The sequence below is a fragment of the Natator depressus genome, chromosome 13, assembly GCF_965152275.1.
Source record: "Natator depressus isolate rNatDep1 chromosome 13, rNatDep2.hap1, whole genome shotgun sequence".
Classification (NCBI taxonomy): Eukaryota; Metazoa; Chordata; order Testudines; family Cheloniidae; genus Natator; species Natator depressus.
Window position 1 is genome coordinate 2,662,538 of NC_134246.1, and position 25,507 is coordinate 2,688,044.

The window sequence follows — 25,507 nt, forward strand, 5'->3', positions numbered from 1 at the left end:
GGGGCAGTTCATACCTCAGCTATGGTTTCAGAGTCTGCAGACCAAGGCATTACTGAATTACACTATTCATATTGAGACTCACAGCTGGAGATTTGTTTTAAAAACAAACAATCTTAGATTCTGGAAAACAAGGTGGGAGCTTGAAGAGGTGGCCAACAACTGATTGGTGTGTACCAACTGAATCCAAGACACATCTGAACCCCTTCCACAAAAAGGGAATTGAGCCCAGCAGAACACCTTTTATTTTATTAAAGTACGCAAAGTAGTTAATTCGTGTACACTATTAAAACCTGGCTCAGTCTTTAAGATTAACATCTCTACATGTTGAGTGAAGCCACATGACTGGTGATCTCCATCAAGGCACAGCACATTTCAGCCACTTGCCTCTGTGAAATTGTTAAAGCTACTCAATATAAAATAAAATAATGGAGACAGGCATTCATTAAGAGGAGTCCCAAGTTAGATGCAGGTTTTTTCTCTACACCCAAGAGACTGGGAAAGGAGGGCTCCGACACATTGGTGCGTTATCAACACTGAAATCGGTCTGAAAAGTTCGGAGACTTTGGCACGGTCAGAGGCTGGTCACTTGGCTTCACCTCCAGACTGCGGTACTTGCGAACTGGGTTTGCCTTGTGTACCTATAAAAACAAAAAGGACCGCTAAGGGTCAGGTACCATAGCTTTAATTACACTCATCCCAATTCTACCACAGTACAGATCAGCAACCACCAAGAGGATGCAGTCAGGGATCTGTGTTTAGGCACTAAAGAGTAATCACTGTGCTTCCAGTGGCCTGGGTACAACAACCTAAGCAGGAGTTTTCAACCAGAGGTCCAGGGGCCCCCTAGGGGGCCTCAAGCAGGTTTCAGGGAGCCTTCAAACAGGGCCAGCATTAGACTCGCTGGGGCCCAGGGCAGAAAGCTGAACCCCCAACGCATGGAGCTGAAGCCCAGGTCCCTGAGCCCCGCCACCTGGGGTGGCGGCTGAAGCCTGAGCAATGTAGCTTTGTGGGGGCCACAGGGGCACGGGGCCCCAGGCAGCTGCCCTGTTTGCTACCCCGGAACACCAGCCCTGGTTTTTATATGCAGTGGCGCAGGTGGCTGTAGAGTTTTTATAGAATATTGGGGGGGCCTCAAAGAAAAAGAGCGAGAACCCTGCCCGAAGCAACAGGACGTGCATTTGTAGGAGCCTGCTTTGGTGTTTTTACTGTTCCATTCAAGCCCTGTACATGTACCCTTAGGGGCCTGAAGTGCTGATGTGCCAGGTTAAAGAAAGCAATCTGGCACAAGTATCAATAATACCCCAGAGGGACTGGTTTTTAGACCAATTTAGGAGACGGGGCCTTGGCAGGTCATTACAGCAGTAGACTCAGGACTGCACTTGGCTGCTGCATGTCCAAGACAGACAAGTTCATAAGCCCAGGCAGTCTGTGTTCCAGCCCCTGACCAGGAATAGCCTGTTCATTTACCAGTTCTTGTCTCAGCCTGGCGAGTTCTTCTTTCTCCCGCTCGGCCTCTAGCTGTCTGGCTGCTTCGTGAAGCTTCTCTTTTTCGGTTTCCAACTCAGCCAGTCGCTTTTCGAACTCTTGACGTTCTTTTGCTCTCTTTTCTGTCGCTAGCTCAAAGCTTTCAGCAACTATGGAACCAGAAAGGTTCTCTAAGTTTAGAAAGAGGGAACAACATTGGCACAACAGTCACCCAAAGCATAGCTACATTAGGGTTAGACGGAAGCCTCCTCCTCTAGAGGACCATGCTTCAAGTGTATAAGGAAGAGCTTTATGCATCTGGGATGCTCTGATACAGTATCAGTTCTCCAATAATGGGCCAATGAATGTAGACGCTGGTCAGTCTAGGGCAGAGGTTCCCAAACTTTTCTTATTGCGTACCTCCTTCCAGAGCTACCAGCTGCCAATGTACCCTTACCTTTCTCATCACTGATACGGTGTGCGTGTTCCTCTTAACACACCCGTCTTTAGCCATCTGTCCATATTTCACAGTTACGTGCACACACAGTTATAGTGCGATGTATACAGCCGAATCCAAACAAAAAAACCACCACACCCCGACTAAGTTCTGAGCTCAGCTAGACTGGACAGTTGCTGGGCAACTGAAGCACACTTGATGGTGATTGGAGGTGACGGCTGTGTGTGTCAACGTCTGTGTTTTCATTGGCACATTTTGAAGTAAATTAATGACTGTATTTTATATAACAAATAGCCAAAGCTTTAAATCTCTATGGGAGAGTTGCCTAGTTTGAAAATGCAATAAATAAATACAATCCACCATTACACAATTTCTCCCATGTACCCCCCCCCCCCCCCAGAGAGATCTCTCATACCCCCAGGTATATGCACACCACAGTTTGGGAACCCCTGGTCTAGGGCACTTCTTGGAAGAGTTCTTTACAAACAGGCTTTTAAAGGAGAAAGTTGTTGTAGGATAGAGAACAGACAAAAGCTCCCAGTTCCCACAAACCAAGCTTTGCCCCTCTTCATAAAGGGGAAGGGAAGGAAAGACTGGCAGCTGCTACAGAAGTGTCAGCTGTCTCTACAGGGAGCTCCTTGCATGTGCTGTACCTTATCCCAAGCTAGTAACCATTATCTGCCAACTGCAAAGCTGTTAACGCAGCTGCCATGTTAGAACAGAAGATGGGGCAGTGAAGAGGAAAGCCCCCCACCCCTCTTTCCCTAGGGACTCAGGCTGTTAAGAGAATTTGTTGATTAAGTATTGCACAAGTACCACTAGCTATGTGGATACTAAAAAGGTATCAGCAGGTTTTCCCAGTGCAGTTCAACAGCACTTATGCGTCAGCCCTGGACTGCCAGCAAGCCAGTGCAGTGAGTGCATGTAACTCCACCTGATATTGGCTTGCTATCCTTCTTTGGCACAAAAGGCTCCTGGTGCACAACAGTATTTGGATTAGCTTTGAAACACGCTGCCTCTTTCTGCCGTTTCAGGTCTTCTTTGATCTGCAGGGGAAGAAGGGTCCTGTCAAGAGCTGAGTAACTGAAATGCACCCCACTCACTGCTGCATGGAGAACAAAGTTTAGACTTTAGACAATTCAGTAATTGAAAATGGAGCGAATTTAAACCCAGAAGAGATGTAGCCAAGCAGCTCTTGTCTGCTTGGTATTTGTACAGTGAGCTGCCTGGAGAGCAGCTTCAGAAGCTAATGGTCAGTTTTATTGTAGCACTTGGAATTCCAACATCAAACAGACTACAGGAGAGCTCCAGCTGTGCACAGCTGACCTGGGAAATAGCAAGTGACAGCTGTTCAGGGGTGCTTTTCACAATACCAAAGGTCTGATGAGACTTGAACCCAAGGCAGGATAATTCGCTGCATGAACCACTGTGACTAATGAACTGATTTTAGATGCCAACAAGCATTAATCAGTACTTGATATAGACGCCAGACTCTTCAGGCCCAGCTCTGAAGAGTTGCTGTGGCCCAAAGTGCCATAGAATTGCTGTCCCATTAGTCCTACCTGTTGCTGCCAGTTCTGCGACTTGGTAGCTCCCCGTTCATCTGTCTGCAGATGGAAGGGCTCTGGTTGTGTTGCATTCTTCACTTTTTTTTGTGGCAAGTTGATGTGGTCAAACTGAGGCAGGGGCAGTGCTTTGAACTTTGGTACCTACAAGAAACAAATTCAAACCTGAATAATGGTAAGAGATGTGCTGCTTGAATTAAGATCACCCTTACTTTTCAGGTGGCAAATCTGAAACTGATTAAGGGAAACACTATACTCCCCCATCCTCTGGAGCTTACTGGCACAAGAGATGCCAAGGGTAGGGTTTTCAAAGGAAACTAAGGAAGTTAAGTGTCCAATGCCTATTGAATTTAAAATGGGATTTGGGCTCCTAAGTCCCTTGGATACTTTTGAAAACCTTAAGAAATTTAGCTGACTCAAGAGGAATGAGCATTTACATGGATAAGGTTATTCAGCAATGCATTAGTGATTAAAAAGATAATCAATGGTTTAAAGGAGGAATAAGGTTTTCCTGCTTCAGGAAATGTATCAGACTAATGGGGTTAGGAAGAAGCTTGCTTTGCAGGCCTGCCTTTCCATAACTAACTTTTGAAGGATTTCTGGCACCTTCCTCAGAAGCATCTGTTAGTGGCCCCTAGACCACACAGCCCAATGCATCGATCCAGAATGGCAGTTCCCAAGCATCCTCTGAATGTTGGGCCAACAAGAACAGAGGGAGAGAAAAAACAGGAATTCCATTATTTTCCTCCAGGAATTTAAGGACACTAAGATGGACAGTTGGAATATCTTCCCAGGTGAAGATATTCCCTAGAGATCCATTTACTCTTATCAGGGAAACTGAAACACCAGCCCCCAGTGATTTTGTAGCACTCTCTTGAGACCTTGCAAAATAGGTTTCCAAAAAGCTGTCCATTTTGTCAGTCTACATGAGCAGTTTTGCTTGAACATGAAACCCCACAAGCATTTCTGCCAGAAGCAAGAAACGGGATTTTTTTTTTTTTGGAAACAGAGTAATTAAAGACATTTCCCAGCACGCACCTCCTCTTTCTGCAGCTCTTCTATTTTTTTCTCCTTTTGCACCCACCTCTCTCTGTCACGAGAGTCAAAAGAGAAGGGGCACACTTCCACATGCCTCTGCTCAGGGGCTTTAGGTTTGAAGGGCACTCCATAGTGTGGCATGGGGTTAGCTTTGATCACCGGGACCACCTCCTCTCCCTAAAGAGAGATCAGCATTAGGAGACAGGCTGAGAAACACAAGAGATACTTTCATCCTCTGACCAGTGTTCTTTGATGGCAGATTTAGGACTTTTGGTGATGGGAGATTCGTAGTGTTGCTAAAAGTGAAGGGCTTAAGACCGGCACGTTGTCCTCTCCTACTAACAGGCACAGTACAGTGTAACAGACTGCTACAGGAATAACAACGCAGATGCATCCGATGAAGTGAGCTGTAGCTCACTAAAGCTCATGCTCAAATAAATTGGTTAGTCTCTAAGGTGCCACAAGTACTTCTTTTCTTTTAACGCAGGTATCAGTCTTGAGGCTTCTTGGGGAACAAGCAAGATTTTGCATTGTTCATAGTATTACTAAGTTCTACTTTTACTTTTTCAATTTCCAAGTCAAATCCAATAGGCTGTGTGGGCTCTTTCACAGGGGGTTTCCTGGGCAGGATTGGCCCACCCTCTATGATCCTTGGATTAAGCTCCTGAGCTTTGAATTTGCATCTGCATGAAGAATGAGGGGACAATAATCTACACAGAGAACAAGGCTGAGAACAGTCACAAGGTTGGATTGTAGTTTCTCCATCCACCCTCAAGGGCCCTGGGTCTCCCCAGGTAGACCGTGGTAGCACCAAGGTGTTTCAGCCAGAAAGGCCTTCACCCTGCTTATGAAGACGCTCCCCTTGCCCTGAGAATAACTGTAGGGGAAAATACAAATCTTGAACACCCACCTCCCTCCCCAGCAGATTAGCATCAGGGCCAGAGTCCTCACTCCTCAAGAAGGCTATAAGCCATGTAGTTTTCCCCAAGACGACAAAGTTAGTGGCAGCAGCAAGGGGCACACCTTCAGTACCTCAGGAGCCCAAACAATGTCCCTTAAAAAAAAAGGTCTACTCAGTTAAATGTATTTTCTAAAAAGAGAATTTGATTTCTCTGTAGGACAGATAAAAGTGATTCCCTTTGGGAGGTAATGGCCATGGGAAAGAAGGCTAATTGGGGGTCTCTCCATTTAGTCATTTAACCAGAACACCCATTACTGCTTATGAAGTCACTGCTGGTTGGCTATGGGAAGGGTAGGGTCCCAGCTGCCACATGCTATGGAGCCCAGAAACCATCCCAAATTAGTTACCTTTTCTTCCTCTCTAGTAGGCATTCGGACTCTGTTCTTCAGTGCAAAGGCTGGGGATTTAGGAACTGTAACAGGAAGGGGCTTCTTTTCTGGAACACCCTGTCAAGAGGAGATACTAAAGTGAGAATTTAGCCCTGACTAGGCAATACTTCACAGGAGCACCCTGGCATAAATTAACCCACTGTAGTTCTTAGAATCATAGAATATCAGGGTTGGAAGGGACCTCAGGAGGTCATCTAGTCCAACCCCCTGCTCAAAGCAGGGCCAATCCCCAATTTTTTTTGCCCCAGATCCCTAAATGGCCCCCTCAAGGATTGAACTCACAACCCTGGGTTTAGCAGGCCAATGCTCAAACCACTGAGCTATCCCTCCCCCCAAAAACTAAGAAAGAAAAAAAAATTAAAGGGACTGGATAGTCATAGGTAGGGCTCTGTGTCTGTCATGACGATAGTCATAAGTTGGAGCTTTGTGTCTGATGTGAAGGGATATTTGGAGCTCTTTGGTAGACACTAACTGCAGTACAGCACCATAGAGAAATATGGAAGTATGCTCTGAAATGGAAGCTTACTGCTACTTCAGATGTTCTCATTTCTTGAGCGGAGCTTGTGTTGCCAGAGTTCTTACCACAACATCCTCCAAGATTTTAGCTGGACATGGCCTGGAATGGAATTCAAAATGCTCTTCCTTCTGCTGCTTCTTGCTCTCTCGCTCCTGAATCCTTTTTTCAATTTCCAAGTCAAACCCAATAGGCTGTGTGGGCTCTTTCACAGGGGGTTTCTTGGGCAGGATTGGCCCACCCTCTATGATCCTTGGATTAAGCTCCTGAGCTTTGAATTTGTATCTGCATGAAGAATGAGGGAACAATAATCTACACAGAGAACAAGGCAGAGAACAGTCACAAGTAGTTTCTCCCTTGCCACAACAGCAGAAATCAGCAACAGTGACCAACAGTTGAGCCTTCCATACTTCACCTTATGCATAGCTCCACTTCCTTACTAGGAGTAAGCAAGGATCAACTAAGCCACTCACCACATTTTGAAGGTGGAGTTCCCCAGGCTCAACCTTACCCACTGTATTAAGTGACTACGTGTTTTTACTTTAGAACTCAACTACCAAAAAGAAAAAACCACCAGTCTGGTTGTAGGAGAGTTTATACTGCACGTGGTGATTGTACTTGCTTATTAGGGGAGTGTTACTAAAAGTAACTCTTGACTAAGAGTTAGAGTCCTTTCCATTTTCCATATCTACTTTAAATTATCAATCCTATATCCTTTTGCTTTAAATATAAATACATAAAGCCCATTTATACTATTGTTTATAGCTTTACACAAGACTCTTCCTCAGAAGTGGTAGTTTAGCACCTGGAGACTTTTGGGTTGGTTAAAGGTTGCTCTATGACATAGTGTTAAGGAAAAGTTAGCACATGTGACTCCATTTTGGTTTGGGGCCCACCATTGTCTAAAAGCAAGCACATCATGCACCAGGAGGAGTGTTCCTTAGATAAGACATAGGATATTTCAGTGTCCAAACAATGCTTCTACTTACTGTCGGAGCTTCTCTATTTCCTCTGCCTCCAACTCAGCTGCACTCTTGCAAGTTACAGGTCTGAAGCGCTGTCTTGTTTGAAGCAGTGGAGTTTTGGGCTGTGTAAGCCTGGCCTTCAGCGGCTTTACTGGAATTGGACCTACAAATCCAAACCACAGAAACTAGCAATTAATAGCTGGAACTGAAACAGACACAAATTTTAATTAGAGCAGACGGCCAGGCTCAGAGACACTCACACAAAGTAGACAGAACCTTAAGAAGTTATTGCTTCCTGCTCCCGTTATCTTGGTACACAAGTTACCAGCTAGCCCACTTTGCTAAAGCTTACTTTCATTGGTCCTCCTGCTCCTCAAATGGTAACGAGAGGGAGTACATTTCTGGAAGTTTTCAATCTGCTGAGCAAGGGGGACATACTCTGATGTAGTTTCATCAAACTTCCTTTTGTTGCCACAGGAGAGATTGAAAGGTTTGGGGACAGTGGGCCCCTTCACCACTCGTGCCTGGAAAGAGAAGTTGCTGGTCATTATAACAACCTAAACAAGGCACCCCACAAAAGCTTCACTCTTACACCAGTGTAAGACATCCATCTTCCAGCTAGTAAGGGAAAGTGTCAGTGCTTAACATGTAACAAGGAGGGAGGCTTTGTACAATTGTTCATTTAATCCTCTATGCCAACTGATTAAAGCATTCTAATCTCCTCCTTCAATATGTTCTAGTCTGCCACCTCAGATACTGTAGTAATATCTTCAGCTTATATTAAATGAACCCCCTGAAGCGCTCTCCTCCCAAAACTACTTTAACAGCAAGAAGAGAGAAGAGAATCCATGCAGAGATGAGAGCACTGCTCCCACTGATTTGAACAGATGTGCACGCTCAGTGCTGCTGAGCATAGACCCTACTGCACTGATAATCAGATGTAGCTAAATAAACAGACTCCAGGTTGGAAACAGAATCCTTGGTATGTTACTAGGGATGAGGACTTGTAATAGCTTTGCTGATAAGGAATCACCTGTAAGGGAAGAATACTTAGTTCCCACCTCAGAGATCTGAAGAGTAGGTGTACTGGGGAAGGCATACTACTCTATTTTCAGAGGATCCTCTTTTTGGAGCCTCATGGGAACTCAACCTGTTGGAGTAATAGATGGGATTCCAGATTCCACTTACACCACTTGTGAGCTGACTGGACATACGACAAGCTCTGGGATGGGCCAGATTGGAAACCCTGCAGAGATGCTGACAGCCAGCATGGTGATGCTCAGTAAGACCACAGCACCTCTATTAGTCTGTCACATCCCACATGACCTCTTACATTCACACCCAGTGAATTACTACCAGAAAATCCCACACTAGCAAACAGTAGAACAGGAAGAGGCACCAATAGATTTAGAACAATCAGGTAGCACCCTTGCTGCCCTATCCTCTCACCGGAGATGCAGGGTGCTTTCTCAGTGCTGCTATGAAATCCAGCTTCTTGTATTCATTCCCAGCTTGGCTTTCCGTGTGCTGTTTAATCCTCTCATCTGTGCAGAAATGGAAGTCAACTGGCTTTGTTACCTGGCCTGTGGTTTTCTTCGCAGGTTGTCCTAAAAAGGAGAAAACCCCATGAGACTGATACCGAGGAGGAGCAGTTTATGTTCGTCCAAAACCTGTGTTCTCTAAGCAGTTATGTGCATTATATCAGGCCTGCAAACTCCTCCTCAGCCCTTTATATTTCACAAGATAATTAAGCTTTGTTTCCAGGTAGATTTGTGGCCCAATACACTTTAGACATGCCATTTGATATGGTTCCAGAAACATGCTGTTAAGAATGTGGAAAATATGTTTTTGTGGATGTGTCTACCTCTGTCCATTCAATTATGGTCATGCCATCTGCTACATGGTGCAGAGATCTGACAGACCCAAGCAGAGTTACATCTGCAAGAAGGCAGATGATGGTTGTAGCCAGCCCAAACCCAACACTTAAATACTAAAGAACCTGGAAATGGTTAAAAGCTTGGTTAAAAGCTTCAGTCCTGAAACTATGGGGAAGAGGAGGGTCTGGAGATTAAGGCCTACGTGAAATTAATGCAGATTAAGGTAAGGTGTGAATTTAAAGCAGAGTAGCCATTCCTCACTAACTCCCTGTATGAGTGCTCTTATCCTGGATTAACTCAATCCACTTCCAAAGTGGATTACACTAATATGGAATAAAGCCCTTATTCCAGAAATCAGAGTATCCACACAGGGAGCCATAGTTAGGGTTGCGAAACACTCACCAAAGTCACTGTTTCCGTGACTTTCTGCAACCTCTGTGAATTTTGCAGCGCTGGAGCGGTTGACCCCAGGACCACCCTAGCATCTGGGGAAGCCCCAGGGCAAAGCCGCCACGGAGGAAACCGTCCGGGGGGTGCCTGGCCACCTCCCGACCAGAGCAGCAGCAGGGACATGGGCCTGCATGGATTGTTGTGGGGTGGCCCCACCCCCCAACAACTGGATCCTTCCCCAACAAATCATGTTCATCTATATGTCTGATAATTATGTTCTTTACTATAGTTTCAGCTAGTTTGCCTGGTACTGAAGTTAGGCTCAACAGCCGGTAATTGCCAGGATTGCATCTAGAGCCTTTTTTAAAAAATTGGTGTCACATTAGCTATCCTCCAGTCATCTCGTAGATAAGCAGATTTAAATGATAGGTTACATACCACAATTATTAGTTCTGCAATGTCACATTTGAGTTCCTTCAGAACCTACCATCTGGGCCTGGTGATTTATTACTGTTTAATTTATCGATTTGTTCCAAAACCTCCTCTAATGACACCTCAATCTGGGACAGTTCCTCAGACTTGTTACCTAAAAAGAATGGCTCAGGTTTGGGAATCTCCCTCACATCCTCAGCTCTGAAGACTGATGCAAAGAATTAATTTAGTTTCTCCACAATGGCCTTATCTTCCTTGAGTGCTCCTTTAGCATCTCGATCATTCCATGGCCCTACTGGTTGTTTAACAGGCTTTCTGATGTACTTAATTTTTTTGTTATTACTTTTTGAGTCTCTGACTAGCTGTTCTCCAAATTCTTTTTTGGACTAAATTATATATTGTGACAAAGTTCCTCCTCTGCCTTGGTAGGTCCTGCGCTTATTGGCAGATTTGCTCGCCTCAGAGGTTTATGGCAGCCCTCAGTTTGGCCACTTTCGTGGCTCAAATCTGCCATTCACTCAGTTAGCCTTATCCCTGGCCAGCATGGGGAAGAGGAAGAACAACAATCCCAGCAGTCTCTGCTGATCTACCTAGTGGATCGGGGAGCAGGCCAGAGACCTTCCCCTCTGGTGGAACCCACAGTCCAGGTCAACTCCTCCGGTATCAAGTAGGGAGTTGGGGGGATGGAGGGAACCCGGGTCCACTCTCTACTCCGGGTTCCAGCCCAGGGCCCTGTGGATTGCAGCTGTCTACAGTGGCTCCTGTAACAGCTGCGTGACAGCTACAATTCCCTGGGCTACTTCCCCATGGCCTCCTCCAAACACCTTCTTTATTCTCACCACAGGACCTTCCTCCTGATGTCTGGTAATGCTTGTACTTCTCAGTCTTCCAGTAGTATGCCTTCTCACTCTCAGCTTCTTGTGCCTCTTGCTCCCAGCTCCTTGCACGCACCACAAACTGAAGTGAGCTCCTTTTTAACCCAGGTGCCCTGATTAGCCTGCTTGTCTTAATTGATTCTAGCAGCTTCTTGATTGGCTGCAGGTGTTCTAATCAGCTTGTCTGCCTTAATTGTTTCCAGAAAGTTCCAGATTGTTCTAGAACCTTCCCTGTTACCTTACCCAGGGAAAAGGGACCTACTTAACCTGGGGTTAATATATCTGCCTTCTATCACTCTCCTGGAGACATCTGGCCTGACCCTGTCAATATTTATACTTCACTTTCCAGAGTTTATGCTCCTTTCTAGTTTCCTCAATAGAATTTAACTTCCACTTTTTAATGGATGCCTTTTTGCCTCTGTTTCTTTTACTTTGTTTAGCCACGGTGGTGCTTTTTTGGTCCTCTTACTATGTTTTTTAGTTTGCACCTGTAGGGCCCACACACAGGGACTTACAGTGCAGTACTCTGGTGCACGCTGATACACCGCTGTGATCTGAACTGTGGTATAGTGGAGATAAGACAAGAGTCCTCAGAAAGCAGGGATACCAGGGTTAAGTCAGGACTAACTAACAGTTTGTCTACAGATAGACACTCAGGAAAATTGAGGTCAGGTGCGGCCTTTTCCTGCTGCTCCTATTCCTCCTCCAGGAACTGTCCTGACGATTCTGTTGGTAGAACCTCAGAGGAGGTTGTGGCCTGAAGTGCTTCCGCTGAGTGGCGGGAGTGTGTGGGCCCAAGGATTTGAGGGTGGCTCTAGAAAGCTTTCAGGCTATGTAGCCTTTTATCTGTCTTCTTGGCGAACAGTCACACCCTCAAAGGGGAGGTCCTGTATGGTCTGATGGACCTAGCATGGGAGACCAGAGACCTGGATCCAGGAGCCCCTTCTCATGGCCACCCCTGTAGCCATGACTCTCGTGGTAGCATCAGCACCGTCCACCACAGCCTGGAGGGAAGCTCAGGAGATTAGCTTGCCCTCTTCAACCAAGGCCGAAGACTCGGCACGGGAGTCTAGGGGGAGCAGCTCCGTAAATTATGCCATTGCCACACAGGTATAATAAGAGTACCGCCTGACAACAGCCTGTTGGTTGGAAATATGGAGCTGAAAGCCACCCATACAATAGACCTTTCTCCCGAAAAGGTAGAGTTTTTTTTAGCCTCCCTGTTTTTGGGAGAGGGGCCTTGGAAGCCTTGCCGATTGCATTGATTGGCAGCGTCCACAACAAGGGAATCAGGTTGTGGGTGGGAATATAGGTGTTTGTAGCCCTTAGAGGGCACAAAGTATCACCGTTTGTTGCGCTTGGCTGTGGGTGGCAATGAGGCTGGGGTCTGCCACAGGGTCTTGATAGTGCCCGCAATGGTTTTTGTGAGCCGCAAGGCAATCTGAGAAGGTCCAGAGGGTGCGAGGATATCCATCATGGGATCAGAATCCTCAACTACCTCCTCTGCCTTGATGTCCAGACCCTGGGCAACCCAACACAGCAACTGCTGCAACCCCCTATTGTCTTCAAGCCCCGGCACTATGACAGTGCCTGCCAGGGCTTTGTCCGGCAACAACGAGGCCCCCGAAAAAGGCAGCTGCTCCCTGCCGTCAGTAGCCAAGGGGGCCTGTGACTCCAGGAGGTCCCAGGTAGGTGCCGACGTGGACAGCGCCATGCCCCTCAGAGCTGGGGCTGCGGATGACAGTACTGGTGCTGCTGTCAGTGCAGGAGCCGCTGTCGGCGAAGGAGCCAAAGTCTAAGCCAGTGTCGATGGTGTTGACGCAGGTGATGGCTGCTTAGTGGCTGGTCGATTGACTGGAGGTGGAATAAAGGTGGCTGAAGCTACCAACACTGCCGCTGAGTGGGACCCCTGGCTCCTTCCCTGGCTCTGGTGGAAGGCCCAGAGAGGCCAGAAGGGCCACTGTGATAGGTTCTGCCATTGCGGTGGCCATCGTGCCGGGTAAGCCCATCTGTCCTGACGCAACCTGGACCTCCTGCTCCTGGACTCTGATTCCAAGGTCTCCGAAAAAGAAGACCACAGAGAAGCTGTACTTTGGGGAACCGATTGTTGGGAGCTTGGGGACCGACTGGGCTCTCTCCCCGGAGGAACTGGCGCCGGAGGGTGCCACGGAGAAGGAGAACGTTGGGACATCGTCAGCTTCCCTCTTGACTGCACCTGGTGCTGGGGTGGTGCCAACGATGCCGGTGACTCCTATGTGCTAGGGGGTGCCGTGAGGCGCAGCAAGTCCTGAGCAGCCTCAAAAGCCTCTGGTGTCAAGGGGAGAGGCAGTTGCTGGCCACTAGGGTCCAGCAAGTGCAGCGGGCCCCAACTCAACTGCCTTGCCTGGGCAGGAGTCGACGCGGCCCTGCCCGGGGTCTGGTGCTGTGGCCCAACTGAGGCCTCACAGTCTTTGGCTCCTTGGGTCTGACCCAGGGAGAACGATCCCTCTCCGGCTTCTTTTTCTTCTGAGGCACTGGCAACTGAGATCGGTGCCTGCCCCAATTGGCCGCAGGAGGAGCCATACCGGTGCCGAGCGTCTCGGGAACAGTCATTTCTTGGCACAAGTTCCCAGGATGACGGTACTGGGGCGTTCTGCGTTGACAATGACATGCTGGGTGAAGGGGTCCCCTGACCCCGGAGCCAAGTGGGGATGGAGAGCTGCCTCTACAAGGAGAGCTTTGAGCTGCTGTTCCCTTTCTTTAATAGTTCTGGGGTGGAACTCGTGGCAAATCTTAAACCAGTCCTTTTGGTGACCTTTCCCTAGGCACCTTAAACAAGAGGCATGAGGGTCACTCTTTGGCATGCTCTTAGTGCAGACCTCACAGGTTTTAAACCCTGGGGACCGCGGCATACAATGGCTCTGGGAAGTTGGAGGGTGTGTGTAAAAAACCCCAACTACCTACTATTCAAAAAAACTTACTAAAGATGAACTATGGCACTTGACAGGAAGTGATGTGTACCAGTGCTGGTGAGGACAGGCGGGAGCTATCAGTATCACCAAAGCTAGGAAATAGCCTCCTCTTCGGAAAGTCTAGGACGTGAGGCATACCGCTCTCAGTTCTCGGACATTGATGTGGAGAGCGAGTTCCACCTGAGACCAGAGGCCTTGAGTCACCTGATTGGAATTGACATGAACAAGCACTCGAAGAAGAAAGCAGGGATACCAGAGTTAAGACGGGACTATCTAACAGTTTGTCTACAGACAGACACTCAGGAAAATTAATCCAAATTAATTAAAGGTGTGAATTTGAAAAACAGATTCGTTAAATTCCATTAAGTCTCTGTGTGGATGCTTTTGTTCAGAATTAAAGTGACCTTAATTTGGCACAAAAGTGAATTAAGCTAAACTAAATTAAAGCCACCTTAATTTTGAACAAGAGCATCCACATAGGGTTTTAATGCAATTTAAAGGTGTGAATTTAAAGTGGGTTAGTTAATTTGGATTAATTTTCTTGAGTATCCCTATGTAGACAAGCCCCAAGTCTTTAGGGAAGTGATCAGCGTAAGTAAGAAGATAGGCATGTAAACCTTTTGTTATTTTTACCGTTTTGTTTTGGAGAAGCTGTCTACAGTCACTGCTTTCATACGGAGGACATGCCCAAAGGAAAGCATCTGGCAGGTGCCAAACTCTGTTGGGTCCCGCCGCCTGCCAAGGAACCAGTCTAAAACGGGGCTGAATCATAGGATTCTACTCTGAGAAGTGGAAGTGCTGCTCCTGGAACCATGACATGCAACAACCCAAACCCTCTGGACTAGAATTTATACAAGACATAAGATAACCTGTGGATGGGTTAGTGAAATCAGGATAGATCAGATTCCCATGTCAGGATCAGTGCATTTTACTTAGAGTACACCCACCAAAGAAAGGAAGGTGAGAAGCAAACAGCTAACGGGGCTCCAACTGCGTTCCTTGTTCTTAGAAATGGCCATTTGTTGACAATTCCCTCCAGAAGGCACTATCCATAGCCACACCCTCACAGGTCACTAGGAGGGCATGGGATGCTAAGCCTCCATGTTTAGCTAGAGCCTACCTGAACCAGCAATAGCAGCTTTCAGGGACTCTTCATTCTTTTTGCGCAGCTCCATTGTTTCCTGCTGCAATTGCTTCATCTTTTCCAGCTCCTGCTCCTCTGTGCTCTTTAGCTTGCCAGAAAGATACTTCCTCCTGAAAGAGTGAAGTACATCAGAAAGGTAGAAAGAGGAGTTGTGATGCATGGCCAGAAAGGGTTAAATATCCTGCAAAATAAGTAACCCTCAAATGACATGTGGAGGAATGATGTTTGTGTGTATTTACATATACATGAGTAGGGTCAACGATGTAATCAACGGTCCCTGTCTATGCTGTATTCTGATAGTCCAGAGATCAAAAGAACATCCTAGCATTTAAATTAATCAAACATGGAATATCCTGGTATTCATCTTTCTTTGAAATGTACTCTGAATGGTGGAGGAACAAGCAAATGGCCTTATGTTAATTTGTATAGTTAAGTACTAGTGATAGACTCCCTTCAAAGTCATCCTAATTACCTTTTGTTCCCAGAGGAAATCCCAACTTGTCAAAAAAGGACATTAAATTGTATAAAAGATCCTTGGGTACTGATACTGTCATCTGAGATCTGCTTAGGCTTCATCAGGGGAAGTCTGAGTCGCAAGACTGAGGTCCCATTTATGCTGGTACACCCTGAATATGATATTTGGGCATCGGACTATAACCTATGAACTATTTCTAAAAGAACTCTTTGCAACTACAAAGCTCACCATCTCTGCAATGAATCTGAATCTTACGAATTGAACTCATGTCTATGTATATTGATCTTTTAACTATACTCTCTCTCTCTCCTGTTTTTTAGTAAATTTTAGTTTAGTTTATAAGAACTGACTGTAGCATATATTTGGGTAAGATCTGGAATATTCAATAACCTGGGAGGTACTGTGTCCGATCCTTTGGGATTGGTAGAACCTTTTCTTTTATATAATGAAATAAGATTTTCAGAAATCATCATATTTGACTTAGGTACCTGGATGGAGGCCTGAGGCTGGATCCTTTAAGAGAACAGAAGTTGTTTGGACTTCTGAGTAACCAGTAAGGTAATAAAGAAGTTGTTTTATGCTGTCTTGGAACATCTAAGCGTTGGAATATCCACTAGCTTTTGGGGAATTGTCTGCCCATTCTTTGCAGCTCACCCTAATTGAGTGACCACAGCTGGCCCCCACTAGAACCCCAGTCACAGGAGTAAACAACTTCCACAAGTTTACAGGAAGTTTACCTGCTCCTCTTCAACAGCCTGAGGAGATACGAACCCCTTGCCAAACCTCTATGATCTCAACAAGCATAACTTCCCATTTATATTTGATATTGCATTCCCACCTCACAGACACATCAAGTGAAGAGCTACAGAGCAGAGTTGTAACTTCAGTGCAGAAGTCTAACTCTCAAGTTCCAGAGACACTGTTCAACAGAGTAAAGCCTAAATTTTTGGTTAACTACAGTCTTTGATTTTGTATCTCGAGGAGTACACATACAGCTAGTTGGGCACCTAGAGGCTACCTCCTCATTTGTACTGGAGGGTTACTGCATACTTGCTCAGAACACTTGTGGGCACACCGCCTCTCCCACCCCCCAATATAATAGCAAGACTTGAGACCACAAGCTTTCCTTGAATGGTCATATTTTAAAATTACAGCTACTAGCACAAAAGAGGTTGTTTCCATTCACAGGAAAGCTACGTACTTCAGCATTGTTGGCGTGGTAGGCATGGTCAGCTTGCCCTTGGATCTGGCTGGGGAGAGTTCAGTGCTCTGGGAGTGATCTCTGTTCATGGATACTTCAGTCATTCTCTCTACACTGCTAGAGCTACAGTAACAAAAATAGATAAAGATCAACACAAAACTGAGCAAGCCACTCCTGGACGCCGGTGTTTTCAGTGCAACACTGGTTCTAGCTGTCACTAACATGCACTGGACATCCCAAACACCTAGTGAATTCACTAGTCATCTGAAGGTAACCCAAGGAAGAGCTTACCTGGCCATATACCATGGCACAGGTGGTCTAGTTTTCCCTGGTACTCTGTTAAAGCTGCAAAAGGAAAGACTAATTACTGAAGTTTCAGAATGTAGCTTCTCCTTCTGGAATGGGCTCTGATGTAGGTACTGTCCTCTGTTAGGTGGAGAGAGTAATTGCTGAGGCATACATCCCATCCTGTGACAACTGCACTAGTGTATTGTTTTCTTGCTCCAAAGTTTCCTAGCATATAGTGGAGTCATATTTAAGCTGAATCTGAGAAACATTCTCTTCTCCTAGTCTAGAACTGTTCGACTCCATCCTCACTAGTAGCATGAATCAAGTTTAAAGACAGTTCACAGAAGCACTGGGCCCAGAGTGATAGGGATTAAGAAACTCAAAGTTATATCACTCACTGTATCTCCCCCACCCGCCCAGCATTCCTCCTCAAATTTGTGGGGGCAAAAATAAAACACAAACAGAATGACTGGATTCATTTGTTATGGAATTAGTATCATGAACCAGGTCTCCATCACCTCTACCTAAGCCTGCAAGTCCACCTCATCTAGGCTGAAGCCTATCAGAAGCATGGTCTCTAAGTAATTCGAGAGATAAATAGCAGCACTCCCACCACCCAGCCTCAAGCAGGACTTTGGTGATGTACATTTTCTGTTTCTTGGTGGGTGGATCATCTTCCTTTTTGATGGAGGTGACATTGCATCTCTCTGCTTTGACTTTGGCCTGACGTTTGCGTTGCTGGGCATTCTTCTGTTGTGCTGAAAGTCTTCTGGATACCCTCCTGCAGGAAAGAACAGTGTCAAGTCTCTCATGCAGCCTTTGGGAAAGACAGTCAGTTCCACATAGTGTATTTCAATATCTGCTGGAAAGAGTCACTGAAATCCAGATAGCACTACATACAGATATGATTCAGAGGAGACTAACAGCAGCTAATTGTTACACTGCTAATTGGAAACCTAAATCACTCCTGTTATTTGTATTATGGTGCAAAGCCACCTTGCGCATCTAGGTTGCAAGTCTGAACTCAGCCTCGCTCAGTAGAAACTTCTGAGTATCACCATCAGCAAAGGGACTCTCACAGCCTCAGTCCAATTCCAGATATCTACACATCCTGGAAGTCACCAGCACAGCTGGCTATCTCAACCAACAGGTGTGAAACTGAACTACCTTCTTACCCCTACAGATGGGGCCTCCGGGTTAGGAAATCGTCACATTGACAGAATAGCACAGACAAGCTCACACAGTGCTGTATATGGTGGGTTAAGCTGATGTCAGTCTCCAGTTCTATCTATATGGAAACACTCATGAAGAGTTGAGACTGCTATGCCATCGTTGCCCACCTAGCCCAGGACACAGCTTGGACATGCTGCTGCTGAGGGTCATCACGAGGCCTCACACAGAACTTGGTTAAGCTGACAAGCATTCTTACCGCTGAGAAGCTCCTGAAGGGGCGGGAGGTGAAGCATCATTTGAGGGGACTCTCCAGGCTGCTAGAGAAACAACAATATTCTGTGGTCTCAACATTGCCTGTGCCATTTCTCCCGCCTCTGTCTCATGGTTTTCACCTAATTGGGTGAAACAGGGAAGTTAGTCTCTGCTTTTGAACAGGTTAAGGCTATGGCTACACGAGACATCTTACAGGGGCACAGCTGCACCTGCGCTGTTGTAAGCTCTCTAATGTAGCTGCTGTAAGCTGACGGGAGAGCTCTCTTGTCGACTTAATCCACCCCCAACGAGCAGCAGTAGCTATATTAGCGGGAGGAGCTCTCCTGCTGACCTAGTGCTGCCCACACCAGCGCTCAGGTCAGTGTAATTTACATCACTGGGAGGTGGCTTATTCACACCCAAGTGACAAAAGTTATACCGATATAAGTGGTAATGTAGACATAGGCTAAAAGAGAGTAGAAGAAAATACCACATGAAAGCTTGCTAAATGAGAATAGACTAAGGTGGTCCTGTACAGAACAGACTGAAGGGCCACCCCTTCCCGCCCCCTCCCAACATTTTTTAGAGACTGAGCCTCAGGAGATGTTAGTATGCAACCATAGAGATAGTTTAGAAAGCCAAGGGCTTATGTTTATAGATATTATAGCAGACCATCAGGAAACAGAGAGACACCATACACACCACCCTTGTCCTAGGAAAAAAAGGACACAGGGATTTTAATGAAAAAAATCAGACCTATGAGTTTGGTCTCTGAAATATGTAAGTTTTTAGTTCTCTTTTCTGCAACTTAAGACAAAGATGCCTTATCTAGTTTAACTTTTGCCAACCGTTAGTTATGATAAGAACTTATTGTTTCAAATCCTTCCCGCTACATTTTAGTAAGCCTTGTTTTACAAAGAATTCTGCTGTTGAGTGGGATTTTCACATAGTTCTCTCTCTCTGAGAAAAGCATCCCAGTTTCCTGGAAAGAGACCTAAAGGATAAAGAGTTCTGAAACACAGATACTCCACGCCTGTCTTGGTCCAAAGAGCATGGGTGCTCCCAATAAAATGTGCTGCAAGTGGCTCCGGCAGGTAACTCTTAAGGGGGAAACGTAGAGGATACAGAGATGGAGGCAAGTCTATTGGTGGCATTTCCCCATCAGCAGGGGAGTAATATTAACCCAGGAAAGTGTGTTTATAAGGTGACAAATGGGTATGGTGTCTTGTGCAGATGTAAGATCCTTTATAGAAAGTTCACCAGGTTTTGAGTTGACACCACCTCTAGCATTAGAACCCAACTGGAGACTGTGTAAACAAACAAGAGGAAAAAGTTAAACGTAGAACCCCAGAAGCAAGAGTTTTTGAGAGACCTCACTAAATTGGACAGTAGAGAGGCATGACCGAATACGAAGTCTGGTGAGAAGACAAATCTAAGAAGGCAAGAAGAAATTTCACACATCTCCAGAGTTCATTTCTAAACTTTGCTCGTGAACTAGCAAGTCTGCAAGTGTACTAAGACATGTCTGTCATATCTTTCCAAGAAGGCCATAACAAGCTCACAGATCCATGCTGGACTAAGCCATTATGCCCCTTAGCACCAATGCCTCTCAACTTCTAGTGGATGGAGGTTATTTTTTCAGAATTGTGCCAACTTACTGGATTTCACCATTGGTGAAACAATAGCTTGAGGAAGATTAGCCTTTGAAGAGGCAGGCTTGTGCTGCAAGAAAGTTGCCACATTCTCTGCAGGAGGGACATTCTCTGAACTGGCTTTCAGATCTGTGAAAGAGTAAACACTGTCAACACACTCTATATTAAGCATTTGTAACAATACCACATGGTATACAAGTAATTATGATGTTCATTAAGCCTTTCATCAACTCACTAGTTCTGATCAGGAATAGCATTTTACTGTACTTGGGTTTTAGACATGTCATTTACTGCATAATTCAACATAACCTACTTGCTATAGAAGTCAAGCCTAACGCAAGAGAGTTTCCCAGGGCAGGGACATTTTCCTTTCCCAAAGCCTCACCTCAGCAGAAAGCAGACACCATAGTCTCCCAAACGCTAAGATACTTACCAAACCATGAATCTACACTCTGCACGTCATCATCATTCAAAGTCCTGAAGTTGATGTAGGTACTTTCTGCATCATAGGAATAGGAAGACTGTGGATGAGACATTTTCACCGCAGTCTTGTCCCCAGCAGTCTGTCACATGTACAACCACAAATCAGTTTTAGATTAATCACTGGAAAAAAGTTTTAAATTTAGGTTATTTACTCTAAATCACAGTAGGACTTGTTACTGCTCCACACAATGGTGGAAATGTTAGACCCTGAAAGTCACCAGTATCAAGCATCTCTAGAGATGGAGGACAGAATGCATCAAACAAGACTCCTACTTGGGCTCAGAAGCACTAGGTACTATTGCAACTGCACAGAGCATCTGTACTACTTTTCATGTCAAATTAGAACAGTGGTTTATCTAAAGTTTGTTGCCCTCTTATTATAAAGCTCTAGATTCACATGAAAGAATCATGCCACACCCCTGAATATAGAAATTGCCCCTGAACATTGCTGAATGGCTAACACTTTGGGGACAAGCCCAGCCATGGTTCCATCCACAGAAGTTGGGAAGGAAGATGCTGAGTGTTCTACCAGTGTTGACCCTAGCTCCTGCAGAGGGTCTTCCATCTGTTGGATCAATGCTAGTAAGTGTCTAAAGCTTAGATTTTAAGATGATACCACACCTAGTCCTCCAACTGTCCTCTTTCATCCACATAGCCTCCTGGCTGCCGTAAAGATGAAGCGAATAGGTCTCTACTACTACTCTATTCCCTCTCCCAGTTTGTTCGGGAGGAATGTACAGTTTCACAATTCCACAGAGGATTCTGAACAGCAGTGCAACACTATAGTCTTGTTAATTTAAATCTACTGCTGCTGCTGGGCAAAACCAAGAGCAGCTTTAGCACTGTAGTTGTAGAGTCAAATAAAAATCATGGCATCAGGTCACATTGAAAGTTTTGCAGCTGTAATGGCTAGAAGCTTATTTTGAATGGAAAGTTTAAGTTCTGCAAAAAGTGATAGCTTTGCTGTGCACCCGCCTACCCCACCAACCACACTTGGTAGGGAGATCTTCCCATTCATTGCTGGCAAACACATTTTTCAAGTTGTGGTCCTTAGTCTGATCAAGAGAAACCTTCTACGCTTTAGTGTAGCCTTCATAAGCAACTTGGGAGTTCTGCTACCATCTTATTATATTAAGCACCTCCATAAAAAAGGACTCTCAGCAACAATCACTCACTCAGTACAACCACGCCTTTGTACAATGAATGTTTAATTGCAATACTACAGAAACAGACAAGTGTACTAAGCAACAATGCTGCAATGTCTCTTTATTTAAGCATACATACAGGACGGCAATGTAAACCCATGGAGAATGCCACATCACTGCCCTCACAAGTTTGTCCATGTATGCAGAATGCCAACAGCAGACCTTATGGTTAGTCAAAGAAACACTGACAGACAGAAAAAGTAGTCCTAACTTTAATTACAATAAAAGTTGGAGACATGATACAACACTTCAAGTTTAAGTGCCAATATTAGGACATGTCTACGCTGGCAGAGTTATAGCACCGCTCAGAGCGCGTTGAAGGGAAACCGCTGTTGTATGTTCACACTGTCAGCTGCCTGCGCAACAGCGTGTTCACACTTATGGCACTTGCAGCGATATTCAGAGCGGTGCACTCTGGGCAGCTAGCCCAGAGAGCACCTCTTTCTCTTATGCCGCTAAGACTTGTGGGAAGGCGGAGGGTCAAGGGGCATCCTGGCTCCTGTCCCAGTGATGCATTGCTTCGCATCCCAACAATCCCTGTGCTTCCGTCCGCATTTGGCGCCATCTTTCAACGGTTTGTGTACTGGGCGCCCTGCCTCTTTCGGGCTGCAGGAATGGATCCTGAACTGTTGACCAGTACGCTGCTCACTCTGACCAACACATCATGAGTGGCAGTGGAGTTATTCCTTAAACTACAAAAGCAAGAGAATTGCGACTTATGCATAGTACCTAAGACATGATGGCTTGTGGCATTCATGGAGGTGCTGACCACAGTGGAACGCTGCTTTTGGGCTCAGGAAACAAGCACTGAGTGGTGGGAATCACATCGTGATGCACGTCTGGGATGACAAGCAGTGGCTGCAGAACTTTTGGATGAGGAAAACCACATTCATGGGACTGTGTGAGGAGCTCGCCCCAGCCCTGCGGCGCAAGGACAGGAGAATGAGAGCTGCCCTGCCATCGGAGAAGTGCGTGGCGATTGCACCGCGGAAGCTGGCTACTCCAGACTGCTACCAATCGGTCGCTAACCAGTTCGGAGTGGGAAAGTCTATTCATGTTGACGGAAGTCTGCAGGGCCGTTAATCGCATCCTGCTCCGAAAGACCGTGACTCTGGGCAACATGCGTGACATTGTATATGGCTTTGCACAAATGGGCTTCCCTAACTGCAGAGGGGCAATAGATGGGATGCATATTCCAATTCTGGCACCAGACCACCTTGCCACCGAGTGCATTAATCACAAGGGGTATTTCTCAGTGGTTCTCTAGGTGCTTAAGGATCACCGTGGGCATTTCACAGACATTACCGCAGGCTGGTCCAGAAAGGTGCATGACGCACACATCTTCCGGAACACTGGCCTGTTCAGGAAGCTGGAAGCAGGGACTTTCTCCCCAGACCAGAAGATCACTGTAGGGGAAGTCAAAATGCCCACTGTGATCCTGGGAGACCCCACCTACACCTTAATGCCATGACTTATGAAGCCATACACAGGACAACCTGTCAGCTGCAAGGAGCGGTTCAACAACAGGCTGAGCAAGTGTAGAATGACTGCTGAGCGTGCTTTTGGCCGTTTAAAAGCCTGCTGGCGCTGCCTCTATGGGAAGTTGGACCTGGCCAAAGACAATATTCCTATGCTTATAGCCACATGCTGTACGTTCCATAATATTTGTGAAGGGAAAGGTGAAAGCTTCACTCAGGGCTGGGCCGCAGAGGCTCAGCGCCTGGAGGCTGAGTTTGAACAGCCAGAGACCAGGGCTACTTGAGGGGTGCAACATAGGGCCATAAGGATCAGGGATGCCCTGAGGGAGCAATTTGAAGCTGAAAGCCACTAATATCTGCTGCTCTGCTGGGAGGGCAGTGCTTGTAATGCTAGGAGGTGATTGGTGCAGATGATGCAGTATGTGGGTTTAACAGTTGTATGCTGCTTTGCAGGGCTCTTTTTACTTTCAATTAATAGAATAAAGATTGCTTTCAAACCAACACAATCCTTTTATTAAAAACAACAACCAGAGGAGAGAATCAAACAAAACAAAAACAAAACCACACCAGCAGTGAGAGGAATGGGGGAAGGGAAGGTCCCAGGAGAGGTGGGGTCCTGGGACGGCTAAAGATTTGTGTATGTCCAGGGATCACATCCAACCTTCTCCTTTGGAGTACAGTGCAACAGGTACTGTACTTCAGCAGGGCCAAACTGCAGAGGGATGGGTGTTGAGTGTAGTGAGTAGTGGGAATCCGCAGTGCTGGACTGGGGGGGCCGGGCGCACAGGAGAGGACTGGAATACCACAGGTATAGACCGGAGCCAGGAGGTTGATAAGAGTGTGTTCGCGGTGTCTGGGGGGGGAGCATGGGAAAGAGTTTTGTGACAGCGGCTGCAGAGGAGGACAGGCATGGAGCTGCTCAGTTTGCAGAGCTAGTATCGCCTGGAGCGTGTCTGCTTGGCGCTCCATAACCTTTAAGAGCTGCTCTGTGGCTTCATTCTGGCTTGCTGCATTCTCCTTTCGGTCCCTCGTCTCACTGTCCCACCACTCCTTCAAATTCCTGTTTCTTGGCTGTTGAGTGCATCATAACATCACACAGAAAGTCCTCCTTAGTTCTTCTTGGCCGCTTTCTAATTCTGTGCAGCCGTTCAGCCGCTGATAACAAAGAGGGAGGCTGGGCTCCCAAGGTCATCTCTCTGAAGTTTAAATGCAACATTTTACAGAAGCAGTAATGTTTGCAACACACAGAACAGGGATTTAAAACACAGCCAGTACTCACACACCTGTCACTAACTGACTGACCCCAGGCAAGCACACATGAGCCTCAAGACCCCCCAAATGGTGAGTAGCCACAGGGGCAGGGGAAAATCAGTCTTCCCGGACCCTGCTGTACACTGGGCACGTGGGGAGAGCCAGCACTGTACGGTGGGCCTGATAATCATTCCTGTCCCCACACTTTCCACAGTGGCGTGGGAAAGTTACCGTTAATGGGGCAAGAAACAAAGCAGCTCTGCCGGAGAACTTGCGGCAGCGGATTGCCCAGTATCGCCACAAGAGTTTCCTGGAGATCTCTGAGGTAGATTTCTGTGAAGTGAGGGAGTCAACCAGCAGCTTATTTCGCTGCTCAGACCAAGCATGTGGTAGGAGACAAGCCTGCTTTCTGCAACCCTCCTTCCCCCAACAACTTGCTTCTGCGATTCCCAAAATCAAATCCACTTACCAGGGGCCTCCTCTCCTGTTTGCGCTTCGCCAACATCAGACAGCTGAGACTGGCTAGCCTCCTCCAGGGTAGAAAAGAGCTCCTGGCTGCATGCATCTCTGACCTCAGTCATCCTCTGCCTTTGGGTCCCCCTCCAAGATTTCCTCCTCCTGACTCGGTCCACTCTCGACTGGCACGTGAGCCACCGAAGTATCCACAGTGGTCTTCGCAGTGGAGGTGGGGTCGCCACCGAGTATCACGTCCAGCTCTTTGTAGAACCAACAGCTCGTAGGCCCAGCACTGGAGCGGCGGTTTGCCTCCCATGCCTTGTGGTAGGCGTTCCGCAGCTCCTTCCCTTTGATCCTGCACTGCAATGTGCGCCGGTCATGGCCACTTTCCGTCATGCATCGTGAAATCTGTCTGTAGGTATCATAATTCCTACAGCTGGAGCGCAGCTGAGACTGGACAGCCTCTCCCCAAATGCTGATGAGGTCCACCAGCTCGGCATTGCTCCATGCAGGGGATCGCCTAGTGCGTGGAGCAGGCATGGCCACCTGGAAAGATGTGCTGAAACCACCG

The 25,507-nt window shown here is 46.6% G+C and overlaps 1 protein-coding gene across 6 annotated transcripts in view; it reads right to left on the reverse strand.

Moving 5' to 3' along the window:
- Positions 1–256: 256 nt before the first annotated feature.
- The window catches only part of TPX2 (TPX2 microtubule nucleation factor), a 34,579-nt gene continuing 9,328 nt past the window's right edge, over positions 257–25,507 (reverse strand). The window contains exons 2-18 of one of the 6 annotated variants that reach the window (XM_074970376.1): positions 20,497–20,626; positions 20,070–20,192; positions 18,416–18,551; positions 17,633–17,767; positions 16,990–17,043; positions 16,699–16,821; positions 14,999–15,132; positions 8,803–8,960; positions 7,706–7,877; positions 7,378–7,516; positions 6,457–6,700; positions 5,833–5,931; positions 4,525–4,701; positions 3,484–3,630; positions 2,856–2,967; positions 1,468–1,655; positions 257–638 (exon numbers count right to left, since the gene is read on the reverse strand). In XM_074970376.1, the coding sequence (XP_074826477.1) occupies positions 528–638; positions 1,468–1,655; positions 2,856–2,967; positions 3,484–3,630; positions 4,525–4,701; positions 5,833–5,931; positions 6,457–6,700; positions 7,378–7,516; positions 7,706–7,877; positions 8,803–8,960; positions 14,999–15,132; positions 16,699–16,821; positions 16,990–17,043; positions 17,633–17,767; positions 18,416–18,551; positions 20,070–20,192; positions 20,497–20,599 (2,355 nt within the window). In that variant the 5' untranslated portion in view covers positions 20,600–20,626 and the 3' untranslated portion in view covers positions 257–527. The remainder of the gene's footprint in view (positions 639–1,467; positions 1,656–2,855; positions 2,968–3,483; positions 3,631–4,524; positions 4,702–5,832; positions 5,932–6,456; positions 6,701–7,377; positions 7,517–7,705; positions 7,878–8,802; positions 8,961–14,998; positions 15,133–16,698; positions 16,822–16,989; positions 17,044–17,632; positions 17,768–18,415; positions 18,552–20,069; positions 20,193–20,496; positions 20,627–25,507) is intronic. The other 5 variants (XM_074970377.1, XM_074970378.1, XM_074970380.1 and 2 more) reach the window with 5 other exon arrangements.